This window comes from Crocodylus siamensis, chromosome 4, assembly GCF_052110815.1.
Source record: "Crocodylus siamensis isolate JL-2025a chromosome 4, ASM5211081v1, whole genome shotgun sequence".
Lineage (NCBI taxonomy): Eukaryota > Metazoa > Chordata > Crocodylia > Crocodylidae > Crocodylus > Crocodylus siamensis.
The window spans coordinates 227,965,765-227,987,418 of NC_143398.1; the positions used below are offsets into that span (position 1 = coordinate 227,965,765).

The window sequence follows — 21,654 nt, forward strand, 5'->3', positions numbered from 1 at the left end:
ATTAGCCATGTCCCAGTGCCTAATATATTTGCTTTGTTTAGAGAGAGTAATTAATCACCAATAAGACCACAACATGTTGTGTGGATATGGATTATTACTAATGTATATTGAGCCTGGTGTTATTAATTTCATTTAAATGGAGTATTTGTATTATTATTAGTGAGAAACTTGAGTATTATTAATTGCATTTAAATAACATCACAGGTTTTCTGTGTCATACTGTGTAGAGAGTAAATGGTAGGTCTAAACATGCATTTAAGTTGAAGCAATAAACTCCAGCACTAATTGCTTCCCGTGCACTGCATTTACAGGTGCACCTGGGACCACAGCAAAATGTTAAAGCAGCCTGGCTGGCAAGGAGCCTGGCGGGGTCTGGGGCTACTCCAGCCCAGCTCAATGTGCTGTAGAGGGCCTGGTTGGGGCATAAGGGTACTCCAGTGTGGGGCTATCCAGCAAGGAGCCCCCACACTGAAGCAACTCATGCCCCAGCCAGCCACATCAGGATCTACACATGCAGTGCTGTGATGTAAAAAAACTCCACAATGGGATAGTAGTTGTATTTACAGTACTATCCTACTGCAGAGTTAATTGGTTTACTCCTGCCTATTAGCCCTGCATGTGTAGACATTTACTGTGGGGCTAATGAGTCAACTCTGCAGTAAATGTCTCCTGTAGATGAGCCTACTGTGTAGAAACTCTCTGTGTGTATGAAGTTAAACTCCACCTCCTTTTACAATCTTTTCGTTTTCATTCAAAGGGGAATCTTTAGAATAGATAACTGAGAGTCAAGAATCTAAAGTTCTTTCCCAAGAACTGTTTCTGACCTCAATGTGTGATGTTGGGGCATGCCACTAATGGCCAGATTTTTCAAAGCATTTAGGCACCTAACTGATTTACCACTAGAATTAATGGAAGTTGAGGGTACTTTTACATGTGCTCTGGGTGGGGGGAGGGCACTTTAATTAGAGTGGCTCTGAGAGCTGCTCTAATTAAAGTGGTACCATGTCTCCATGTATCAGTGCCCTAATGTTGAAAAATGACACCAGGGTGGTTGAACTACAGCTCATATCATTCAAGCACCTCCAGCAATATATTTAAATGCAGGGATGATAACTGGTGGAGTGCTATAATTGCCATGCTCCAGCCGACTGGAGTCTGCTCCAACACACTGGAATTCCAGTGCATCGGAGCAGCTTCCCTGCTTGTGTATAGGCACCCTAACTATGTAAGTACCCAACTAGTTTTGGCTATCGAACTGTCTTTGCCTGTCTTTGTCTTTGCCTGTACCCAAAGGCAAGCATATATATAGTGGGTGTTTCTGCAAACAGCCAGGGTATTTACTCAACTAATCACAAGCTTTGCATTTGTCTTGAGCCATTGGCCATCCTTTTTGAAAACTCATGGCAATCAGGAGAGGTTCTACATGATTGGAAATGGGCAAACAATAGTGCCCATATTTAAGAAAGGGAAGAAGGAGGATCTAGGGAACCAGAGACCAATCAGCCTTACCTCAGTCCCCAGAAGAATTATGGAACAGATCCTCAAGTAATCCATTTCTAAACACATGGAGGAGAAAAAGGTGATTAGCCACAGTCAGCATGAGTTCACCAGAGGCAAATCATGCCTGAACAACCTGATTGCCTTCTATGATGAGGTGACTGTGGATGTGGCATACATAGATTTTAGCAAGGCTTTGATACAGTCACCCACAACATTCTCGCAGGCAAGCTAAGGAAGTATGTGGTGGATGAATTGACTGTAAGGTAGACAGAAAACTGCCTGAAGCATCAAGCTCAGAAAGTAGTTATCAATGGCTAGATACCTAGTTGGCAGCCAGTATCAAGTGCAGTGTCCCAGGGTTCGGTCCTGGGCCCTGTTTTGTTCACTATTTTCATCAGTGACTTGGAAGATGACATAGAGTGCACCCTCAGCAAGTTTGCAGATGACACCAAGCTGGGGGGAAGTTGTAGAGGGTAGGGCTAGGATTCAGAGTGACCTAGATGAATTGGAGGATTGGGCCAAAAGGAATCTCATGAGGTTCAACAAGGACAAGTGCAAAGTCCTGCATTTAGGATGGAACAATCCCATGCACTGGTACAGGTCTGGGGCTGACTGCCTGGGCAGCACCTCTGCAGAAAAGGACCTGGGGGTGACAATGGACAATAAGCTGAATATGAACCAACAGGGTGCCTTTGTTGCAAAGAAGTCTAACACCATACTGGGCTACTTGTGGGTGTGTTGCCAGTAGGTCAAGGGAAGTGATTATTTTCCTCTGTTCAGCACTGGGGAGGCCACATCTGGAGTATTGTGCTCTGTTCCCCCCCCCCCCCCCCCCCACACACGCTACAGAAAGGATGTGGACAAATTGGAGAGCAGAGGGCAACAAAAACGATGAGGGGACTGGGGCACATGAGGAGAGGCTGCAACAACTGGGCTTATTTAGTCTAGAGGAGACTGAGGGGGGACTTTATAACAGCCTTCAACTACCTGAAGCGGGGCTCAAAAGAAGATGAAGCTGAACTGTTCTCAGTGGTTGCAGATGACAGAACAAGGAGCAACAGTCTTAAATTGCAGCAAGGGAAGTTTAGGTTAGATATTAGGAAGAATTTTCTCACTAAGAGATAGTAAAACATTGGAACAGGTTATTCAGAGAGGTGGTGGAAGCTCTATCCTTGGTGGTTTTCAAAACCCGGCTAGACAAAGCTTTGACTGCAATGTTAATGTTAATACGTGGGTTAGGGCTTCCTAACATGATCCATCTTGTTAAAGGTGCAATAGACTGAGTGACATAGTTGCAAAAAAGGAATTTTAACAGATACTGTTAACCTTTTCTTCAACAGACAAACATGGGTAAACAATCCAGAAAAATGTCTGTTAGGAACACAAGCCATTCTCTGACATCCTAACATGTCACTAGCACATAGTGATATTCATCTATGTGCAGAATATATACAGCACTTACGTCCCATATACGTTCTTCTAAAAAGGACAATTTTGGCATATCCCACATTGACAGAAAAGAATTCTGAAATAATACAAGACGTAGCTGGGTGTATGTTTTCTATACGTCTTTGTGAAATGGTTCTTTCCTTTTATAAAAGTGTCAACGCTTTTGTCTTCAAACATTAAAAAAGACAATAATTTTAATCTAACTGAAATATTACATTGATATTACTCTCCCCTTTGATAGGTTAGTTCTCTGAAAACTGTGATAATAGTAGTGTTATGCTACATTCTGCCTACATTTGTCTTGTATACCACTGTCTTGCCATTGGCACAATAAAACTAATCTCTAAAAAATGTTAGTGTGAATAGATTGACTTTGACCTTCTGACTATCTTGTCAACAAAATAAAAATGATAAATCTACTTCATAGTGTCATTTTTGAAATATTAAAGCCAGGTTATAATCTGAAAAGTGACATTTGAGAAATGACATTGTGGGGTTGAATCCTTAGTTTCTCAGTGACTCCATATACAGTATTTTCAGTTTACAAAGCAAAAGATGATTTTGCCAATAGTCAGACCTGCATGTAAAAGATCTGGAATAAAATTCCTGCTATGTTCTGTCTGCCTCTAACATCAGCATGGATAATTAAAGATTACTCCAGCGGAAAAAAATGATAGTTCTGATGATGATGCAAGAAGCAGAATATCCATAGCTATGCTGTTTCTAGCATGATAATATAGTAAAATTGGACCTTTTTCGATATATCCAAGGGTGTCAACTCATCTGACCTTAATGAGTGTTTCTGTGCCAGTCTGCAGGCCAGACCAAATGACCCCCCACTCCCATACAGCATCCCCACATACACAATAATTTCATTTCACTTCTGCCTGTCCCAACCCCACTGTCCCTGCAGGTCATTCCCTGGTTACTTCTTACCCAGTTTCTAAGGCACAGGCTGGTATCCCCAGGCAGGGCACTGGAGAAGCTGAGGAGCAAAAAAAAAAGCAGGGTGCTGCATTGCTCCCAAAATACTTGTACCCCAGGATACTCCAGAGCCAGAGCCCAGCACAGTGAATACAGAGCTTGGGAGGTGCCACTGCAACTTGGCTGGGAGCATGGATGTGCAACAAACATCCAAGTGAGCCCCCACCTCATTTCCCCCTTCACACACACACGTGCACTGCTGCCACCACACATGCTGAGGCCACAAAGCCATGCACAGGGTCTCAGCTGCAGATGCCTGCCCTAAAGCGCAGTCCTAGTCCACACACCTTCCCTGGCTTTGTGAATCACAGGGTCTTACTCTCTCAGTCACCCAGCCTGCAGCAGTGCCCACCCTAGTCTCCAGGCCCCAGCCAGTGCCTGACCAGCCCCATGACCCAGGGAAGCCCTGGGAGGATCTGGGCAAGTACCAGGGAGGGGGTGGATGCAGCTGGGCTCTCCACCGATCTGCTCCCCGCTCTCTCCAGGTAGTGCTGGAAAAATCCACCTCAAGGTGGGTTGCAGGGTTGACATGTGCTTCAGGCGGCATGTGGGGTTGGTCCCAGGGTCTTCATGCAGCCTCTGCTCCAGACTCCCTGTGCTGCATGCAGCACATGCCACGTGCTAGCCCTGGGACCACCTCTTCAATAAGCCCTGGGGCCAGCACAGGGGGTGCCCTGCCCACAGTGCATGGGCTGGATGCAGTGCTCCACGTAGCACAAGGGGTCTGGGCCACGGGCTTTATGTGCCACCCTATGCTGGCTCCCTGTGCTGTGTGCAGCATACATGGTACTGGATCCAGTCCATGTGCTGGGTGGGGTCTGATGCAAGAGGTTGGTCCAGTGACCAGCTGCCTGGATCATACAGCTCCATGGGCCACATCTGGCCCATGGGCGGTGTAGTTGACACCACTGGTATACTCTGTAACTAAAACAGAACATGAGCTGAGTAAGGAGATGCCATCTACATGATCAGTTTCTTATTACATGCACATTTTAATATCACTGTTAGAAGACTTCATTCTTAGTGATAAAGTTCAGGATACTCTAATGAATCTGGAGAACTATTCAATAACGAAGGGTTAGTCAAATTAACTTTCCATGTTGACAACGCCAGAGTTTCCAAACAGCAATATCTGTACATTAAGAATCTCCAAGGGTAGGAGGGTTAGGCAAGAATTGTGTCTGGAATGCTTCAACAGTGCTAGTAAATCACTTTCAGTTGTTTACAATGAAATAGAACCGGGCAAAGTTTTTCATCAAAACCTTTCTTTTTGGGAAAAAAGGCAGATCTGTTGACATCAAAATCAATGTACGTTTTGTCGGATAGTTCTTGCTGGAAAAAGAAACAGCAAAACAGTTCTGAAGAGGGTTTAGTAGTTATATCCTAAGTGAAGCATTTTGATTATTTTATGAGTATTGGTTGTAGCTACGTTGGTCTAAGGACATAGGCAGGCAAGGTTCTTTGAGTAAATCTACTATCTTTTACTAGACCAACTAAAATAGTTGGAAAAATTCTTCATTGCAAGCTTTTGGGTACAAACATCCTTCTTCAGGTTGAGGAAGCATCTGCAATTGTTCTGTGCTCTTTCTGGATGGGATAATAGAATAGAAGCCAGAGGCCAGTATGCAAGAATGTCAGTTAGTGATTATTTTATCAAACTCAGTGGAGATTGCCCAGGTTTGAGTCAGGAGAAGGACATAAACCTGAAGTTAAGTCAACCAATTACAAGCACCTGTTAGAAACATCTATACTTTGACCAAAGAAGTGAGAAGTTATGACAGCATGACTTCTAGCATTTTTCATATAGAAAAAAATGTTACCTTAGTTTTCATCCTAAATATAACTAGGTTTTTTGATGGGAAGGGAGTGTGCTGCTTTTAATTGTTTACATTTTTTCATATGTTATTTTTCCTTACTTTAAACAAATTATTTATAGCTTAGAATGAAAACTCTTGAAAACTTCAGAAACAGTTTTCTGTATTGTAAAGATAGGGGGCATCCAAATATGTGATTAAAATACAGAGAAGGACCTAAATGGAAAGTTGTGTTATAAAAAATCTCCCCACTTGAAAGTTTCTTTCAAAACAATCTCTTCCATTTTGAAGTTTGGGGAGGGAAGATTCTTCATTAGTTTTCAGTATTGACACAACGCATGGATGTTTTGTAATCTGTCTTATTTACTTATTTTAGCTCCTGAATGCTCTCCAGATGGACACCAGATCCTCCACAATCCCTATCGAAGCACTGATTTTGATTCACTGGAATTACAGCAAACAGCAATCCAAGATCTGGTTTGTGACCACTCATTGCCCCAAGGATGGTATCGTTTTATGATCAACAACAGACCTGCAGAAATGCCAACAAAATGTATAGAAGTTAGTAAAGATTAAGAACTAAAACTTATATACTGTAATAAACCCAAAATATGAATTATCCTTTCACTTACTCCCATTCACCCACAGAAACTTCAATGGCAGATAACAAATTAAGTGGTCAGATGCAACTCTGAGGAGGATATTGCTCACGTGTTCTTTATTATTTGCATCATTTGTAATATACATGTAGAAACACAAGGCAAGATATTTTTGTAATGAGAGGAAAGCATTAGTAGCACTGTACAAAGCACTGGTAAGAACACATTTAGAATATTTTGTACAGTTCTGGTCACATATGTTAAAATAACATTAAGTTAAACTGGAACAGGTTTACTCCAGGTTTACCAGGATGGTTTAACAGGATGATCACTGGAACTGAGAACTATAAGGAGCTTTGTGGCTGTGGTAAGACAGAGGGGTTATTGACTGTTATGATCTTTTCAGCAAATTGCTGGTTGCAGACACAGGAGAAAAAAGAACCCAGAAAGCCCCTTCCAGTTTGTGTAAAACCAGTGCAAGGGACAGCAATTAAACCAAATGACAGAGATAAAAAAGCAAATGCCTGTAGTAGGAAGAAGTGGAGTAGAAGAAGAAGTAGTAGTAATAGTAGTAGTTGCAATAATAAAAATGATGATGATGATAATAATATGGATTACTGTACATGCAGATGCATAAGTGTCCTAGTTGCCTCATAGCCAAACAAAGTAAATTTGTGTCCCAGAATGTTATTCTGTAGTAAAGAAGAAGGAAATGGTTACCTATTTTCTGTGTGATCTATATGTACAACAACACTGGTAAAACTGGTAATGTTGTTTATAGCCAAATTCATCCCACAGATAAATAGGTGCTGTATCATACTAAGTCTATGGCATGAAGTTAGATTACTTTCAGAAATGTTATCACACAAAATGGTTTATTTGGTAAATAGATGAATAATTTTTAAACATTTTAAAGATGTCAAATTCAATATAAAATACCACCTATTTTAATATTTTTATTATATGCCAACCTAGCTACAGAACATATATGCAATTAACAAACAGTGTTATATAAAAGAAAATTTGTGAACTGTGGTTAAACAGAATGAATAAAACTTATTTCCTAACCTAACTTACAAAAGGTATGATATTTCCTCAAGTTATACGTACTGTATGACTCTACTTAGCACTAATGCCACTCATTATTATTAATTTTCATTCATTTGCTGTCAGTCTAGCACAGAGGAAATGGTTCAAAAGTCTTATAAATCTATTTATTCAGCTTGCTCTGTACATGTGCATACCTTCTATAGCATAAATTATTCTGTCATTACTCTTCAGCAATTTCCACTATTCAATAGTACTCATCTGTGTGATACATCTTTCTGACATTACATTCTTTGTTTCTTTAAATCTCCTCTATGGAGCCCTTTATTTAAGTTTGCAGGCTTGTATTCATTAGTTTAGTTTCTTATCTTGTAACATAATTCTTACCATTGGTTCCTTCATTCTTCTCTGAATGGCAGCAAATCTCTGCTTCACTGCGCTGATGAAGGATTACACCTGTTATATGTCACCAGTGGAAGAATGTGCTACTTTTACATCTTCACCTTTTAAATCCTCCTTTTCATTCTCTTTGCCACTTAATTAAATCACTGTTTAATTTAGTTTTCCATTTAATTTGAGCAAAACCTCTGGAACAAAATAATTTGAATTAATAACAGCACAGTTTCCACTCTTTAATAAGCAGATATTATTGGATATTTCAATCATTGGCTAGAGTGAGATGATTTTAATTAAAGAAGGCAAGGACAAATTCTGATAGAAAGGAAAGGAGTCCAAATAAAACCCATGTTATAGCAAAAGATTGCTAAAGAGAACTGAAAAATGCTTTATTCTGCCATTATGAGCACAACCATGTACTTTGTAAGCTATGAGATGCACCATGGTGATATCAGATGGATACAATAAACTGCTTATCGATGGATTAGATTAACTTAATTCAAAGCAACTGTAGGCATGAATTTAGGGTTTACCTCATGCAGTTCAATTGAGATCAAATGGGATTTAAACTGCAACAAAAGGAAACAGATCCTTACTCAACCAAGCACTTAGGCATGTGGGATAATGGTATACCCTAGGAAATCTGGCCACCTCATTTAAGTGTGTAATCAGAGGCTGAATTCTTGAAAAAGCAGCCACTTATTTCAGAGCTGTTGATTGTAAAGCTATTTTAAAAAATCTTACTCTGAATTCTTTTATAGGCAGCTCTGTAAAGTAATATAGGTGTAGTCACCTCTGGATATGGTTCTATACTACGTAGAACATCTTAGGTGACGACAGAAACAGATGACTTGGGCATCTTTAGGGGGAAGAGAAGCTGTCCAAGAGCAGAGGAGAAAGCTGCAGATTTCAACCCGTACACCAACTACTGCCATGTTTCACTGCCGTCCTGAAACTCTAAAAAATAACAGAACATCTTCAAAGACTGTCCCTCGCTCATGAATGAGACCAAGAAACACAGAAAAATTGAAAAAGCAGAAAATGAAAATGAGAATTCCATCTTGCAGAGGGCTTAAAATGTGGAATATATCTCTAGGTTCAGCAGCCCTTAAATCCAGATGCTTCCCACAAACTTATTCCTCCAGCAGCAAAATATTTTTTGAATGAAACAGCCTTCGAGTTTAGGTATTGCTACTTGAATTTCTCCAGGAAATTAAGTGTGACACTGACCTTCTTCCTTCTGTGTTTCCCTTTCCCTTCCCTCTGTGTTTTCACAGAAGGCATACCAATTACAGACTCCCTTGTGTGTACTCTAGGCATTAACCTGGGCACAATGCTGAGTTGCTTCCCAATAGCAAACTAAAGCAAGAAGACAACAGAAATGTGCAAACATCTGTGTCCCACAGTGTCAAGTCTGCAGCAAATAGCTCAAAAGCTACAGTTAGTTCAAGAACTGCCTAATTGACTTCCAAAGGAAAAACAGCAGAGGAAGAGAGTGCAAAGAGATATGCTACACCCCAAAAATAATTCAGCAGTCTTACTAGAAAAAATTTAAAAAATTCATGAGCCCTTGTCACAGCTAATAATGACAAAAGGGTCCTCAGAGAAAAATTAAAGTGCCATCATCACTAAACCAACAGGGGGAAAAAAGGCTAGATCTAATACTGATTGACAAAGATGGAAAAACAAAAATAAAGAAACAGGCATCTTAATTAAATGACTAATATAAGCAGGCCACAAGAAAGGAAGAAATACAAAATCAAAGAGCACTGCCTGCTAACACTGTGGAAGGACATAAGTTATGGACAGTGTGAAAAACAACCTGTGAATTGTAGAACATTTGGAGAATAATGTGTGATGAAAACCTGAGGAAAACAATATGAGATGAGAATCTTCTAGCAAAGGCTGCAATATAAACACAATGGACACTGCAGCATATCATACGTAGAGCCAGAGCTTGCTAATGTTATAGCTCCTGCTCTACCTCTCCTTGGCTAGGGACAGACATTCAAAAAGTCTGAGCCTGAATTGATTCAATCTTTACAAGTTAGTCTAACATGGAAGGCTTGAACTGATTTGTAGGTGGATAGACAGTTTGTTTCATTCCAGAAATCCAGACACATGCCTGCAGTGGCTCAGATTAGAAGCCAGAGGGCACTACAGCAGCCCTCCCTTCCCTTCCTCAGTACTGAGCTGGGGGGGGCATAACCAGGCCCCAGTAGAAGGCTCTGAAGACCCAGCAGGGGATTGATACTGGTGTTTATCACCCATAACTCAGTGTTTATCACCCCACCCAGCCCAGAGAGCATGCCAGGATGCTGGGGGTGTCTGGCTTAACTTAAACTAGCAAGGGGTCTGGGATAGACATTGCATAAACCAGTTTGACCCAAATCATTTAAGTCTGATACCACATTCAACTAGGTTCATCTCATACCAATTTCAGCCATTTTCAAACTGGTTTATGTGCACTGAACATCTGTTCTGTTACAGATTTTAACCAGTTTCTGATCACTTAAACTGGTTTATGCGTAATGTCTGTCCCCAGCCCTCATGTACATATGGAACCTTACAAAAAATCTGAATTAAAAACTTTAACAATGACTCATTCCTGAGTAAAGTCTCACAATAGTTGTTTCCTGCTTCACAAAATACTTCCTAAATGTTATACTCAGGCACTAGTCACTGGTGAATCAAATAATACTAAATTGGGGTTGAGGAGTGTCAAACCAGGAAAGCTTTGAACTCATATATGAAACCTTACCTCTCTAATACATATGTGAAATACATACTATATTTTTTAGGATTCATTTTAAGTCTCATGCTCTACTGATTAACCTCATAAAACAGAGTTTCGGCAAAACCAAAACAGACTAGCTGAGTTGCAGTTTTAACATTTATTTTTGTTTTGTCTTGTTAATCTAAATCCTCCTTGAATTACAATTTTTATATAAACTTTAAAAATAAGAACTTCTTTGGAAGTATATCTAATTAATCTATTATTTCCTTTCTCTCTTTCTTAAACATATGAACACAGCATCATCATAATGGCAAGTGTGAAGCAGTGGTTCCCAGGTATATACACAAATCAGATTTTTAGCCTGTATGTATAAAGGAAACACTTAAAAGAAACTTGACAGCCATAGGTTTAACTGCTAATACTGGTATCCTTTTGCATTAAACTAATTTCTGTAAAATTTATACTGCAGACTGAAAAAGAAAATTGTATTCACTTTAAATTATTTAGGTGGGAACCAACTGAAAAAAAAATGGGGGGGTGGTTTGTGCATAACAGAATGGTGGTTCCAAAGAGGATGGAGCTAGACTGTTTTCAGTGGTGGCAGGTGACAGAACAAGGAGCAACAGTCTCAAATTGCACCAGGGAAGTTTAGGTTAGATATTAGAAAAAATGTTTTCACTAGATGGGTAGTAAAGCATTGGAACTGGTTATCCAGAGAGGTTGTGGAGTCTCTATCCTTGGAGGTTTTTAAGACCTGGCTAGACAAAGTATTGCCTGAAATGATATAGTCAGGGATAGTCCTGCTTTGTGCAGGGGGCTGGACCTCCTGAAGTTCCTTCCGACTGTAATTTTCTATGATTCTAAGATTCAAAAATTTTAGGATGATATCTTAAGTGTGATGTTAGTGTTCATTTATTCTATGTCCTCCATTGACCAGGAGCTGGACTACATGACTTCCTGAGCTGCCTTCCAACTCTAAGATTCTATGGCTGCCTATACATGTGCGTGGGGGTGGGGATGCAGGGACATTTTAATTACAGTGGTTCACAAAGAGCTGCTCTAATTAAAATGCCTCATCATCATGTCTATTAAACCCCTGTACATTTAAAAATGGCTGCGGGATGCATTAGCTAAACATCATTCAATGGCTTCTGTGGCCATTTTAAAAGGCATGGCTTTTAAAAGGTTTAAAAGACATGATGATGAGGTAACACTAGAGCATTTTAATTAGAATGCTGAACAGACTTGATTAATCAAGCCTGCTCCAATGGGTTCTAATTACAGTGTGAATAAGCACATGTATAGGCAGCCTAAGAAGCTAAGAGTCTAAGATGCCTAATCATCAGGGATCCTGGTTTTCTCTGATAAAAAAATCCCCAATTTTGGGATGAAAAAAAGTAACCCAAATTCCACATTTTGCCAAAATTAAAAGGAAACACCACCACACACATATCTATATATTAGTAGTGTTTCATTTTAATCACCAAAAAATGTGGATTTGGGGGTTACTTTTTCCCTGCCAAAACTGGGGATTTATTTTTAAACCACAGAGTACCATGATCCTTGCTAATCATATAGTGTTAACCACCAACTAAAAATGTACCAAAAAGCATCCTTTTTTCATCTAGATAAAACAATGTTTTTCTTGCATATGGTGCGATTTATTTTTTACAGCAGAATTTTAATGCAATCTCCTAATGAAAGAAGCAGCCAAACTTGAATTTTTTGGCCAGTTATATAGAGTTGAAAAACATTCAATCAGTCAGGTCAGCTGGTTGTCAAAAGCACTGTGACAAAACCCTGGGGTGTTGTGCTGCTCCCACAGATGTAGCCTGGGCTTGTATCAGATTATTGTTCCCACATTCCACTGAATGGGCATGCCCATTGTGAAAGAGTAAATTGCGGTGCCGCAAAAAGAGCCAGAAAACGCCGCTTCTGGAGCTATTACCATATTAGGATAGAAGCTCCGGGAAAAGAAACGAAAGAGGAGAAGGGGGTCTCAGAAAGGGAGAAGAAAGAAAGAGTGTCTGAAGGAGAAAGTGAGGGAAAAGAAGATCTCCAGGAGATAAGACACTTACCTCAGGATTTTTCTTGCCGCTGGAGAGAGCGGAGCTCTGAGAAAGAGGGGCAGATCCCCGAGAGGCACCGGAGACGCGGCTGGCAGCCACGCTGAAAAGTAAACAAACAAAAAAAGAGAGAAGAGTGAATTGACTCACTCCCACAAACTGAGTGAAAACAACTGAGTGCTGACCACAAGGATTCAAGGCTTCAGGCACGCACCACATGAAAGGTACCCACTCAGGATAGCAAAAGGATAGACAGAGAAATAACAAGGCTTGAAGAGAAAAGCCTGCTCTAAAAAATAAAAAAAGGAAATAAATGCACAAAGCAGAGTTAAAGGGACTTTGTTTATTAACACCAAGTTCAGTCCAACCAAACAGAGAAAGGTTAAATAAAAACAGTATGTAGATAGAATTACAAAGTTGATATAATTGTTAAAAAAAAGGACCACTTCTGTTTAAAGATAACAAAAGTTTGTATAGTGTTATAAAGAATAAAGATAAAGACAAGTGTTAATCTGCATTTGATTGTGAATATATGTATCGGCGAATGTGTGGGAATACTGGTATTCCTAATAGAGACACCCAAAGAGCAAAATAAAACAACAAATATATATATAACAACCCTCCTGACAAGTGACATCATAAAACAGAACATATTATAATAACATCCAAGACGTGGCAGGCGGGAAAGTCAGGGTACTTACAGCTCTTTGGGAGATTATAAAAGGATACAGAATCAGAAATTATAATTTACTACAGACACTTCAGTCAAACAACAGAAAAAACCCCCCAAAATATTTTATAACATAGAAAAGAAAAGTGATCAAATGTTTTGACAACAGAATACAGTAAGACTAAACTGGCAAAAGCTTATAAAAGCCTTCCCTTGCTTTCTGACTACCACCTAGCCTTTGTAACATTTCTATGAAAATCCTCTGGGGTCAAACTTCTCTCAGTCAGTTAGCTTCCTCCACCAGAGACTTCCAGTCCACTTCTCCTAACAGGAAACCCTTCCCTTACTGTCTATCCCTCCGGAACAGTTCACACGCCCTCTTGGCATAGGCGATGTATAGAGCAGGCAGGAGAGCATGTGCCCTCCCTGGAACACTGCTGCCCCCACCCTGACAGCGAGTGCTCTGGCTGGGAAGGGGGCACAGAGAGTGCTGGTGTCCCCTGCTAAAATTGGCTCTGCCACCAGAGCCTCTCCACCCCACCACCCAGACGTGGGAGGCACCAGTCACCCATGCCCCTCACTCACCCACCCACCTCATTTCCAGGGAACAAGAGAATCGTCTTCAGTGTCTCTGCCTGTGGCTCTGTGACAACCACTAGTATATAGAAGGAGATATCACTGGAAAAAACAATAATGGCTGCTTGCAGATGTTAAATTAAAAAAAAAATGTGTTTTACCAAGAAAGCAGCACATTACTTCGACCCAATTCTGTAGTGTCGGTATAGATTGGGAACTTCAGTGGGGTTTTTTGGTGCTTTTCACTAAAGCTGAGTCAATCAGCTGTTACATAAAAGCACCAAAAAAGCTCCACTAGAGTGCCTGATCTATACAGATGTCAAGGAAATCAGGTCCAACTAACACACTTCCTCGTCTGGGCATCTACTGGACTTGGTGCAAGAGCATACCTTGTTTAAAATAAAGCACCATTTTTCTGGTTTATTTAACATTTGCAAGTGTTAAATTATTATTGGCAATTGAGGAACAAATTTAATTTCTTCGTTTTACATTTTTAAACTGAATTAAGTAAAAAGCTAGGGGTGCCTAATCTTAATTGTAGATCCTTAAAAATATCCATTTGTTTTACAAAGATGCCATAAAGATTAATTAAATATTTTTATAAAATACTTTGAAGAGGAAAAGTGCCAAATTTGTTATGGGGCAAAACCTTCAGAAGTTTTGAACTCCTGTTGAATTCAGTGATTTTCAAGATTTTTTGTGAATTTGGCCCACTGGAGTATCTGTTTTTTAAAGTATCTCTTTTGGGGTTATTGTTGACAACCTGAAGTGATCCTTCTGCACTAGAGAAGTTTTATTTGGGGTAAGTTACAAAATAGTAATGCACCTAAGGTGATGTATTACATCAATGGTACTTGAACTAGATGGTGTCTTGAGGTCCCTTCCAGCTCTATTTTTCCCTGACCTGAAGTGCTGTGATGCTGAATAGCACTGAAACTGCTAGTTTGGAAATCATTAGTACATTACTGAAAACTACATAGATTACAAACTGAATTCAAGTAAAGTCATAGGGACTGACTCCAAACTGAGCAGTTAGGAATTACTTCCCTTTTGTGGCAGCAATACATCTGTATTGCAATACCAGGCCACACAGTTTTGAATTTAGCCTTGTTACTATATTCTGGTATGATAGTATCAGTTTCCTCTTATATTTAGAAAGAGCCTTAACTGTAGTAACTGATGAACAATGTTAAATATTTTCAATTATTTAGATTTTTGGAATTTCCTCCCAATAAATTATGTGAAAAATGTTTCTTCTTCACAGCTAGAATTTGCTTAGAATTCTTTGTTTTTCCTCATTATTTCTCTTTGCATTTTGCTGTTGTTTGAATTTAGAATTATAATTTCCCCATTCTTTTTATTGTTGGGTGTTAATATCACAGAGTTCATATAGCCAGTCCAACAGACTACTGTGGACTAATCTGCATGACTAACATGGGCAAAATTTGGTTCAGAGTAGAAAACACATATGTGATATGACTGCCATCAGAACTACTCATCTTTATTCAAAATTTGTTGCTCTATCAATGCATATAATTTACCATAGTATGTTAAAATAAATTACTTCATAGAATCATGGAAAATGAGGGTTGAAAGGGACCACAGGAGGGTCATCTAGTCCAGCCCCCTGCTCAAAGCAGGGCCATCCCTGCCAAAGCTTTGTCTATCCAGCTCTTAAAAACCACCAAGGACACAGATTCCACCACCTCTCTGGGTAAACTGTTCCAGTGTTTTATTACTCTCACAGTTAGAAAATTCTTCCTAATAACTAACATAAACATCCCTTCCTGCAACTTGAGACCATTGCTCTTTGTTCCATCATCTGCCACCACTGAGAACAGTCTAGCACCATCCTCTTTCAAACCCCATTTTGGGTAGTTGAAGGCTGTTATTAAATCCCCCCTCAGTCTCCTCTTCTCTAGACTAAATAAGCCCAGTTCCCTCAGCCTCTCCTCATAAATCATGTGCCCTAACCCCCTCACCATTTTTATTGCCCTGCACTGGACTGTCTCCAATTTGTCTGCATCCTTTCTGTAGTGGGAGGCCCAAAACTGAACACAATAATCCAGATGTGGCCTCACCAGGGCTGAATAGATGGGAAGAGTCACTTCCCTTGACCTACTGGCAGCACACCTACAAGTACAGCCCAGTATGTTGTTAGCCTTCTGGCAACAAGGGCTCACCGTTGGCTCATATTCAGCTTATTGTCCACTTTAACCCCCAGGTCCTTTTCTGTAGCCTTCCTGCCCAGGCAGTCAGCCCCCAGCCTGTATAAGTGCCTGGGATTATTCCATCCTCTAAGTGCAGGACTTATCCTTGTTGAACCTTATGGGATTCCTTTTGGCCTAATCCTCCAATTTTTCTAAGTCACTCTGAATCCTATCCTTACCCTCCAGCATATCTACTACTCCCCCAGGTTGGTGTCATCTGTAAACTTGCTGAGGGTGTACTCTATGCCATCTTCCAGGTTGTTTGTTAAGGCATTGAACAAAACCTGCATTGAACTGACCCTTGGGGCACTCTACTTGATACCGGCTGCCAACTAGACATTGAGCCACTAATTAGGACTCTATGAGCCAGATGATCCAGCCAGGTTTCTATCCACATTACAGTCCTTTCATCCAGCCTGTACTTCCTTAGCTTGCCTGTGAGAATGTTGTTGGAGACCATATCAAAGCCTTGCTAAAATCAAGGTACATGGCATCCACCAGTTTCCCTACATCCACAAAGCCAGTCACCTCATCACAGAAAGCAATCAGATTGGTGACGCATAATTTGTCCCTGGTGAATCCATGCTGATTGTTCCTAATCACCTCTTTCTCCTTTGAGTGTTTAGAAATCAATTCCCTGAGGATCTGTTCCATGATTTTTCTGGGGACTGAGATGAGGCTGCCTGGTCTGTAGTTCCCTGGATCCTCTTTTTTCCTTTCTTAAATATGAGCACTACGTTTGCCCTTTTCCAATCATCCAGGACCTCTCCTGACCACCATGAGTTTTCAAAGATGATGGCCAATGGCTCTGCAATTGCATCAGCAAACTTCCTCAGCACCCTCATATTTCATAGTTTCATAGTTGGGAGGGTTGGAAGGAACCTAAGCAGGTCATCAAGTCCAACCCCCTGCCATGGGCAGGAAAGAGTACTGGGGTCAAATGACCCCAGCTAAGTGATTGTCTAGCCTCAAGGTGTATCCCATTCAGCACCATGGACCTATATACATCCATGTATATACAGTCCCTAACCTGTTCTTTTGCCACTATTGGCTGCTTACCTCCTCCCCAAACTGTGCTGTCTGGTGCTGTAGTCCGGTGCAGTAGTCTGGGAGCTGACCTTGCCTCTGAATATTGAGCCAAAATAGGCACTGAGTACTTCAGCCTTTTCTGCATCCTCTGTCACAAGGTTGCCTCCCCTTCAGTAATGGACCCACATTTTCCCTGATCCTCCTCTTGCTACCAACATACTTGTAGAAACCCTTCTTGTTACCCTTCACATCCCTTGCTAGTTGCACCTCCAATTGTGCTTTGGCCTTCCTGACTTCATCCCTGCATACCCAATCAATGCTCTTATATTCATCCCTAGTTATTTGTCCAAGTTTCCTCTTCTTATAAACATCCTTTTTGTGACTTAATTTATTGAAGAGTTCCCTGGTAAGCCAAGCAAGTCTTCTGCTATATTTGCTAGTCTTCCTGCACTTCAGGATGGTTTGTTTCTGCACTCTCAGTAAGACTTCTTTAAAGTACACCCAGAGCTCCTGAACTCCTCTTCCCTCTGACTGGCTTCCCAGGGGATCCTACCCATTCAGTTCCCTTAGCGAGTTGAAGTCTGTTTTTCTGAAGTCCAGGGTCCTTACTCTGCTGCTCTCCATCCGTCTTTCCCTCAGGATTCTAAACTCTTACCATTTTTTGTTCACTGCTGCCCAAGTTGCCATCTACTATTACACGCCCCACCAATTCTTCCCTGTTTGTGAGCAGCAGGTTTGGAAGAGCATGACCCCTAGCTGGCTGCTCCAGCACATGCTGTCCCCAACACTCTCCAAAAACTTTCTGGATTCCCTGTGCACTATTGTATTGACCAAACCAGAAGAAGTCAGGGTGATTGAAGTCCCCTGTGAGAACCAGGTCCTGTGACTGCTAGCTGTTGAAAGAAAGCCTCATGTAGAACTTCATCCTGCTCTATAGCAAATGCACATCATGACATCACCCTTGTTGCTTTTCCCTCTAACCTTAACACAGAGACTTTCAACAGGCCTGTCTCCAGTTTCATACTGGAGCTCTGAGCAATAATATGGTTCTTTTACATAAAGTGCAACTCCTCCTCCTCTTCTCCTCTGCCCATCCTTTCTGAACAGTTTTTACCCATCCATGGCAGTGCTCCAGTCATGCGAGCTCCCACCAAGGCTTTGCTTTTAGAAGTACATCATTGTTCCATGACTGTGTGAGGACCTCCGATTCTTCCAGCTTGTTTCTGAGGCTCTGTGCATTTGTGCACAGGCACTGGAGGTAACTAGTCAATTGCCCTGATTTCTCAGGAAGTATGAGAGCACCTTACCTGTTGCCCACTCCTGCTTGCTCTTCTTCCAGGTCTCCTGCTTGCCCACTTACCTCAGGGCTTTGCTCTCCATCCATCGGTGAACCTAGTTTAAAGCCCTCCTCACTAGGTTCATGAGCCTGTTTGTGAAGATGCTCTTCTCTCTCCATCAAGTGGATACCATCTCTTTCTGGCAATCATTCTTCTTAGAAAAACATTCATGGTCAAAGAAGCCAAAGCCCTTCTGGCAACACCACCTGCACAGCCAAGTGTTGAACTGCAGGATGCACCTGCTCCTGCCCAGGTCCCTTCCCTTGTCCGGAAAGATCAACAAGAAGACAACCTAAGTCCCAGGCCTCCTCACCCTTGCACCCAGAGCTCTGTAGTCACTTTTGATATGCTCAGGGTCTTTCCTGGCAGTATCATTGGTGCCCGCATAGATAAGCAGCATGGGGTTGTAGTCAGAGGGCCAAATGAGCCTTGGTAGTCTCTCCATGACATCTCGGAACTGGGCTCCAGGCAAGCAACAGATTTCTTACATTTTAGCTTTGATCAGAAGTCAAGGTAGATGTAATTTACTTGGATTTTTAGAAGGCCTTTGATATGGTGTCTCATCCTATTCTCATGAATAAACTGAGCAGCTGTGACATAGATGATTACATGGTGAAGTGGATGGCAAATTGGCTTAGGGATCACACTCAGAGAGTGGTGGTGGATGGCTTGGTACCAACCTGAAAAGATATGGGCAGCGGAGTCCCACAAGGCTCAGTCCGGGACAATGTCTTCATCAGTGTCTTGGATGAGGACGTGGAGAGCACTCTGCCCAAATTCACAGATAACACCAAATTATGGGGTAAAGTTAACACACGAGAAGGTAGGGAATGAATCCAAGTGGATCTGAACAGGTTGGAAATGTGGGCAGAACAGAATAGGATGCTGTTCAACAAAGACAAATGCAAAGTGGTTTACCTAGGGAGAAAGAATCATCAGCACACTTACAGGTGTAAAATTTGTCTAGGAGTTTTCTTTTGGGGGTCAACCATATTGGTCTAGGGCTATATGACAGACCGAGTCATTTGATTTGAGTTGATATCTTTTATTAGACCAACTTGGAGGTGGGGTGGTGTTTCTAGCAAGCTTTTTGGATAACACAGTATCCTTTCTCAAGCTAAGTGGAGTGCAGAAGGGGGTAATTCCCCTGTGTATACTAGGAACTTCTTCTTAACTTAGGTCATTATTATAGATCTTGTACTTTTCTGAGCATCACATTCACTCACAGCAATTTATTAAAGAGAAAGAAGGAGAAAAGAAGACAGGTGTTTTCTAATGTTGGTATTTGTTTTTCCTGCAAGTGAAGGGTGGAGACAGACTTATTTATATATATGAATCACATTTCATGTTTATTTAAGGCCAGAATGCACTTGCATCTGTCTATTTATCTCAATATTGCAATATGTGCCACCTTGATATTTATCTTTTCAATACCATTGTAAGGCTGGAAAACACTATTAATCTGATTTTACAAATAAAGATCCAAGGCAAAGGAAGTTTAAGCAATTTAACCCAGATCAGACAACTGGGAAACTGAGGCAGAGATCTTTAGAAACTGAACCAAAGGGCCGTCTTTCCACAGTGGAGCAACAGTGACATGTTGTGGCCAATTATACTAGTAAATAAAGACATTAATGAATAAGGCAGATCTTTCAGTAATTCGCTCTAAGGCATTTAAACAGCAGGAGAAAGACCATGGGAAATCATTAGTGTAACCTAAGCTAACTTTACCATAAATATCAAAACTGTTTAAGATGCTGGCATTTATGCCTGTTAAATTATCTAGTTATCATAAAACTATTCATATTATTTTTCAGCAACAACACAGTGACTAGGTGATGGCAGCACTGTAGCTTGCAATAACTGTAAGCAGGCACTTGTTAGCAGTGCTGAAAACACTCTCCATAACAGCAGCCACATCCTTCCTAGTCTCCAAATGGCCTTCATTATTTGACAAGTTAGAGTAAGTGCAAACTGGACAGGTTAGCTGGATCATGAGTCAATCCCAGGGGATGACTGAAGATTTTAGATCTGGGTTCCTAATAGGTAGCATGGCTGCTCCTGGGGCAAAGCAAGATACAAATAGAAAGAGGAAGTGGCGCTGTGTCTGCTACTCCCATTTTTCATTCCGTGAGCTGCAAGTTTATCGGTCTGTGCTTGTTCTTCTTGCTTGTGTTTTGAACAGTGGGACACAGTTTGCTGTCCCTGCTCTGGTGCTGTTGCTAAAAACATTTTAATATACATCCCTTAGAGCTTGACAGAGATAATACCTTTCCTGAAACACAAGTGTTCGGTTAGTATTACTACTCTGTGCACCTTTCCTAGCATTCAAGGACTTCAAAGAGCTTTACAAGTATTCTTTAGACTTCTAAACACTTTAATTCTATTCCATTCTATTCTGTTCCTTTTTTGCTATCCAGGACTGTGGTTTCTCAGCCCTTCCAAGTAGGTAAGTAAATGTTATTATACCCATTTTAAACTTAGAGAGGTAGTTAGCTGTGTTAATATGATGTCAGGCAGAAGGCACGGTAGACTTGCACCTTATAGACTAGCTAAGTCAGAGTTGCATACCATAAACTTTCATAAACCTAAGTTCATTTAATCGAATCTCACAGGATCTGATAAAATGAGCTTGGACTCACAAAAGTTTATGCTATATGTCTCTGATTTAGTTCGTCTATTAGGTGAAATCTGCCCTGGCTTCTTTTTAAACTTACTCACATTAGCAACAGATTTAAAGTCAATTGCCAGTATGCATAAGGGAAGGAGTTTGAGACCCATCAGTCTCAAACAGGTCAATAAACCTGTATGTAGATGAGTGTGTTCAAGTCCAATTATTTGCTTTTTTGTCCTAATTTTTTTCTTGCTTTTTTGTTGTGGAGATCTTCTTTCTTTACTGATTTTTTTTTCAAGATGATCATCCCAGTCCTTTTGGCCTTTACCTGTAGCTGCTCATAAATATACTATGAGGCAACTTTACAATCAAAAGATATAGGTCATAAGTTCTCTGGAGCAGGGATGGTTTTGATGTCAGGTTTTTTTGCATTACAGAGACCGCTGGTGGCACTTAATAAGGAAATAAGTAAATAATACATAAAAAGGGTGACTGTAAGTAAGAAACATACATCTCCTTAAAAAAAAATACTAGCCTAAGAAACCTAGTGAGAAAATTTGAGTGCACATCCTTTGTCCCCTTTCCTTTGTTTACCTTTATCCTGCAAACTGCTACATACTGATAAC

At 40.7% G+C, this 21,654-nt stretch overlaps 1 protein-coding gene across 4 annotated transcripts in view; it reads left to right on the plus strand.

Annotated features, from left to right (window-relative positions):
- LOC149867628 (von Willebrand factor D and EGF domain-containing protein-like) overlaps positions 1-21,654 on the plus strand; it is a 350,434-nt gene that overhangs the window by 87,313 nt on the left and 241,467 nt on the right. For all 4 annotated transcript variants that reach the window (XM_090045830.1, XM_090045828.1, XM_090045829.1 and 1 more), the window contains exon 2: positions 6,124-6,308. In XM_090045830.1, coding sequence (XP_089901956.1) covers positions 6,124-6,308 — 185 coding nt within the window. The remainder of the gene's footprint in view (positions 1-6,123; positions 6,309-21,654) is intronic.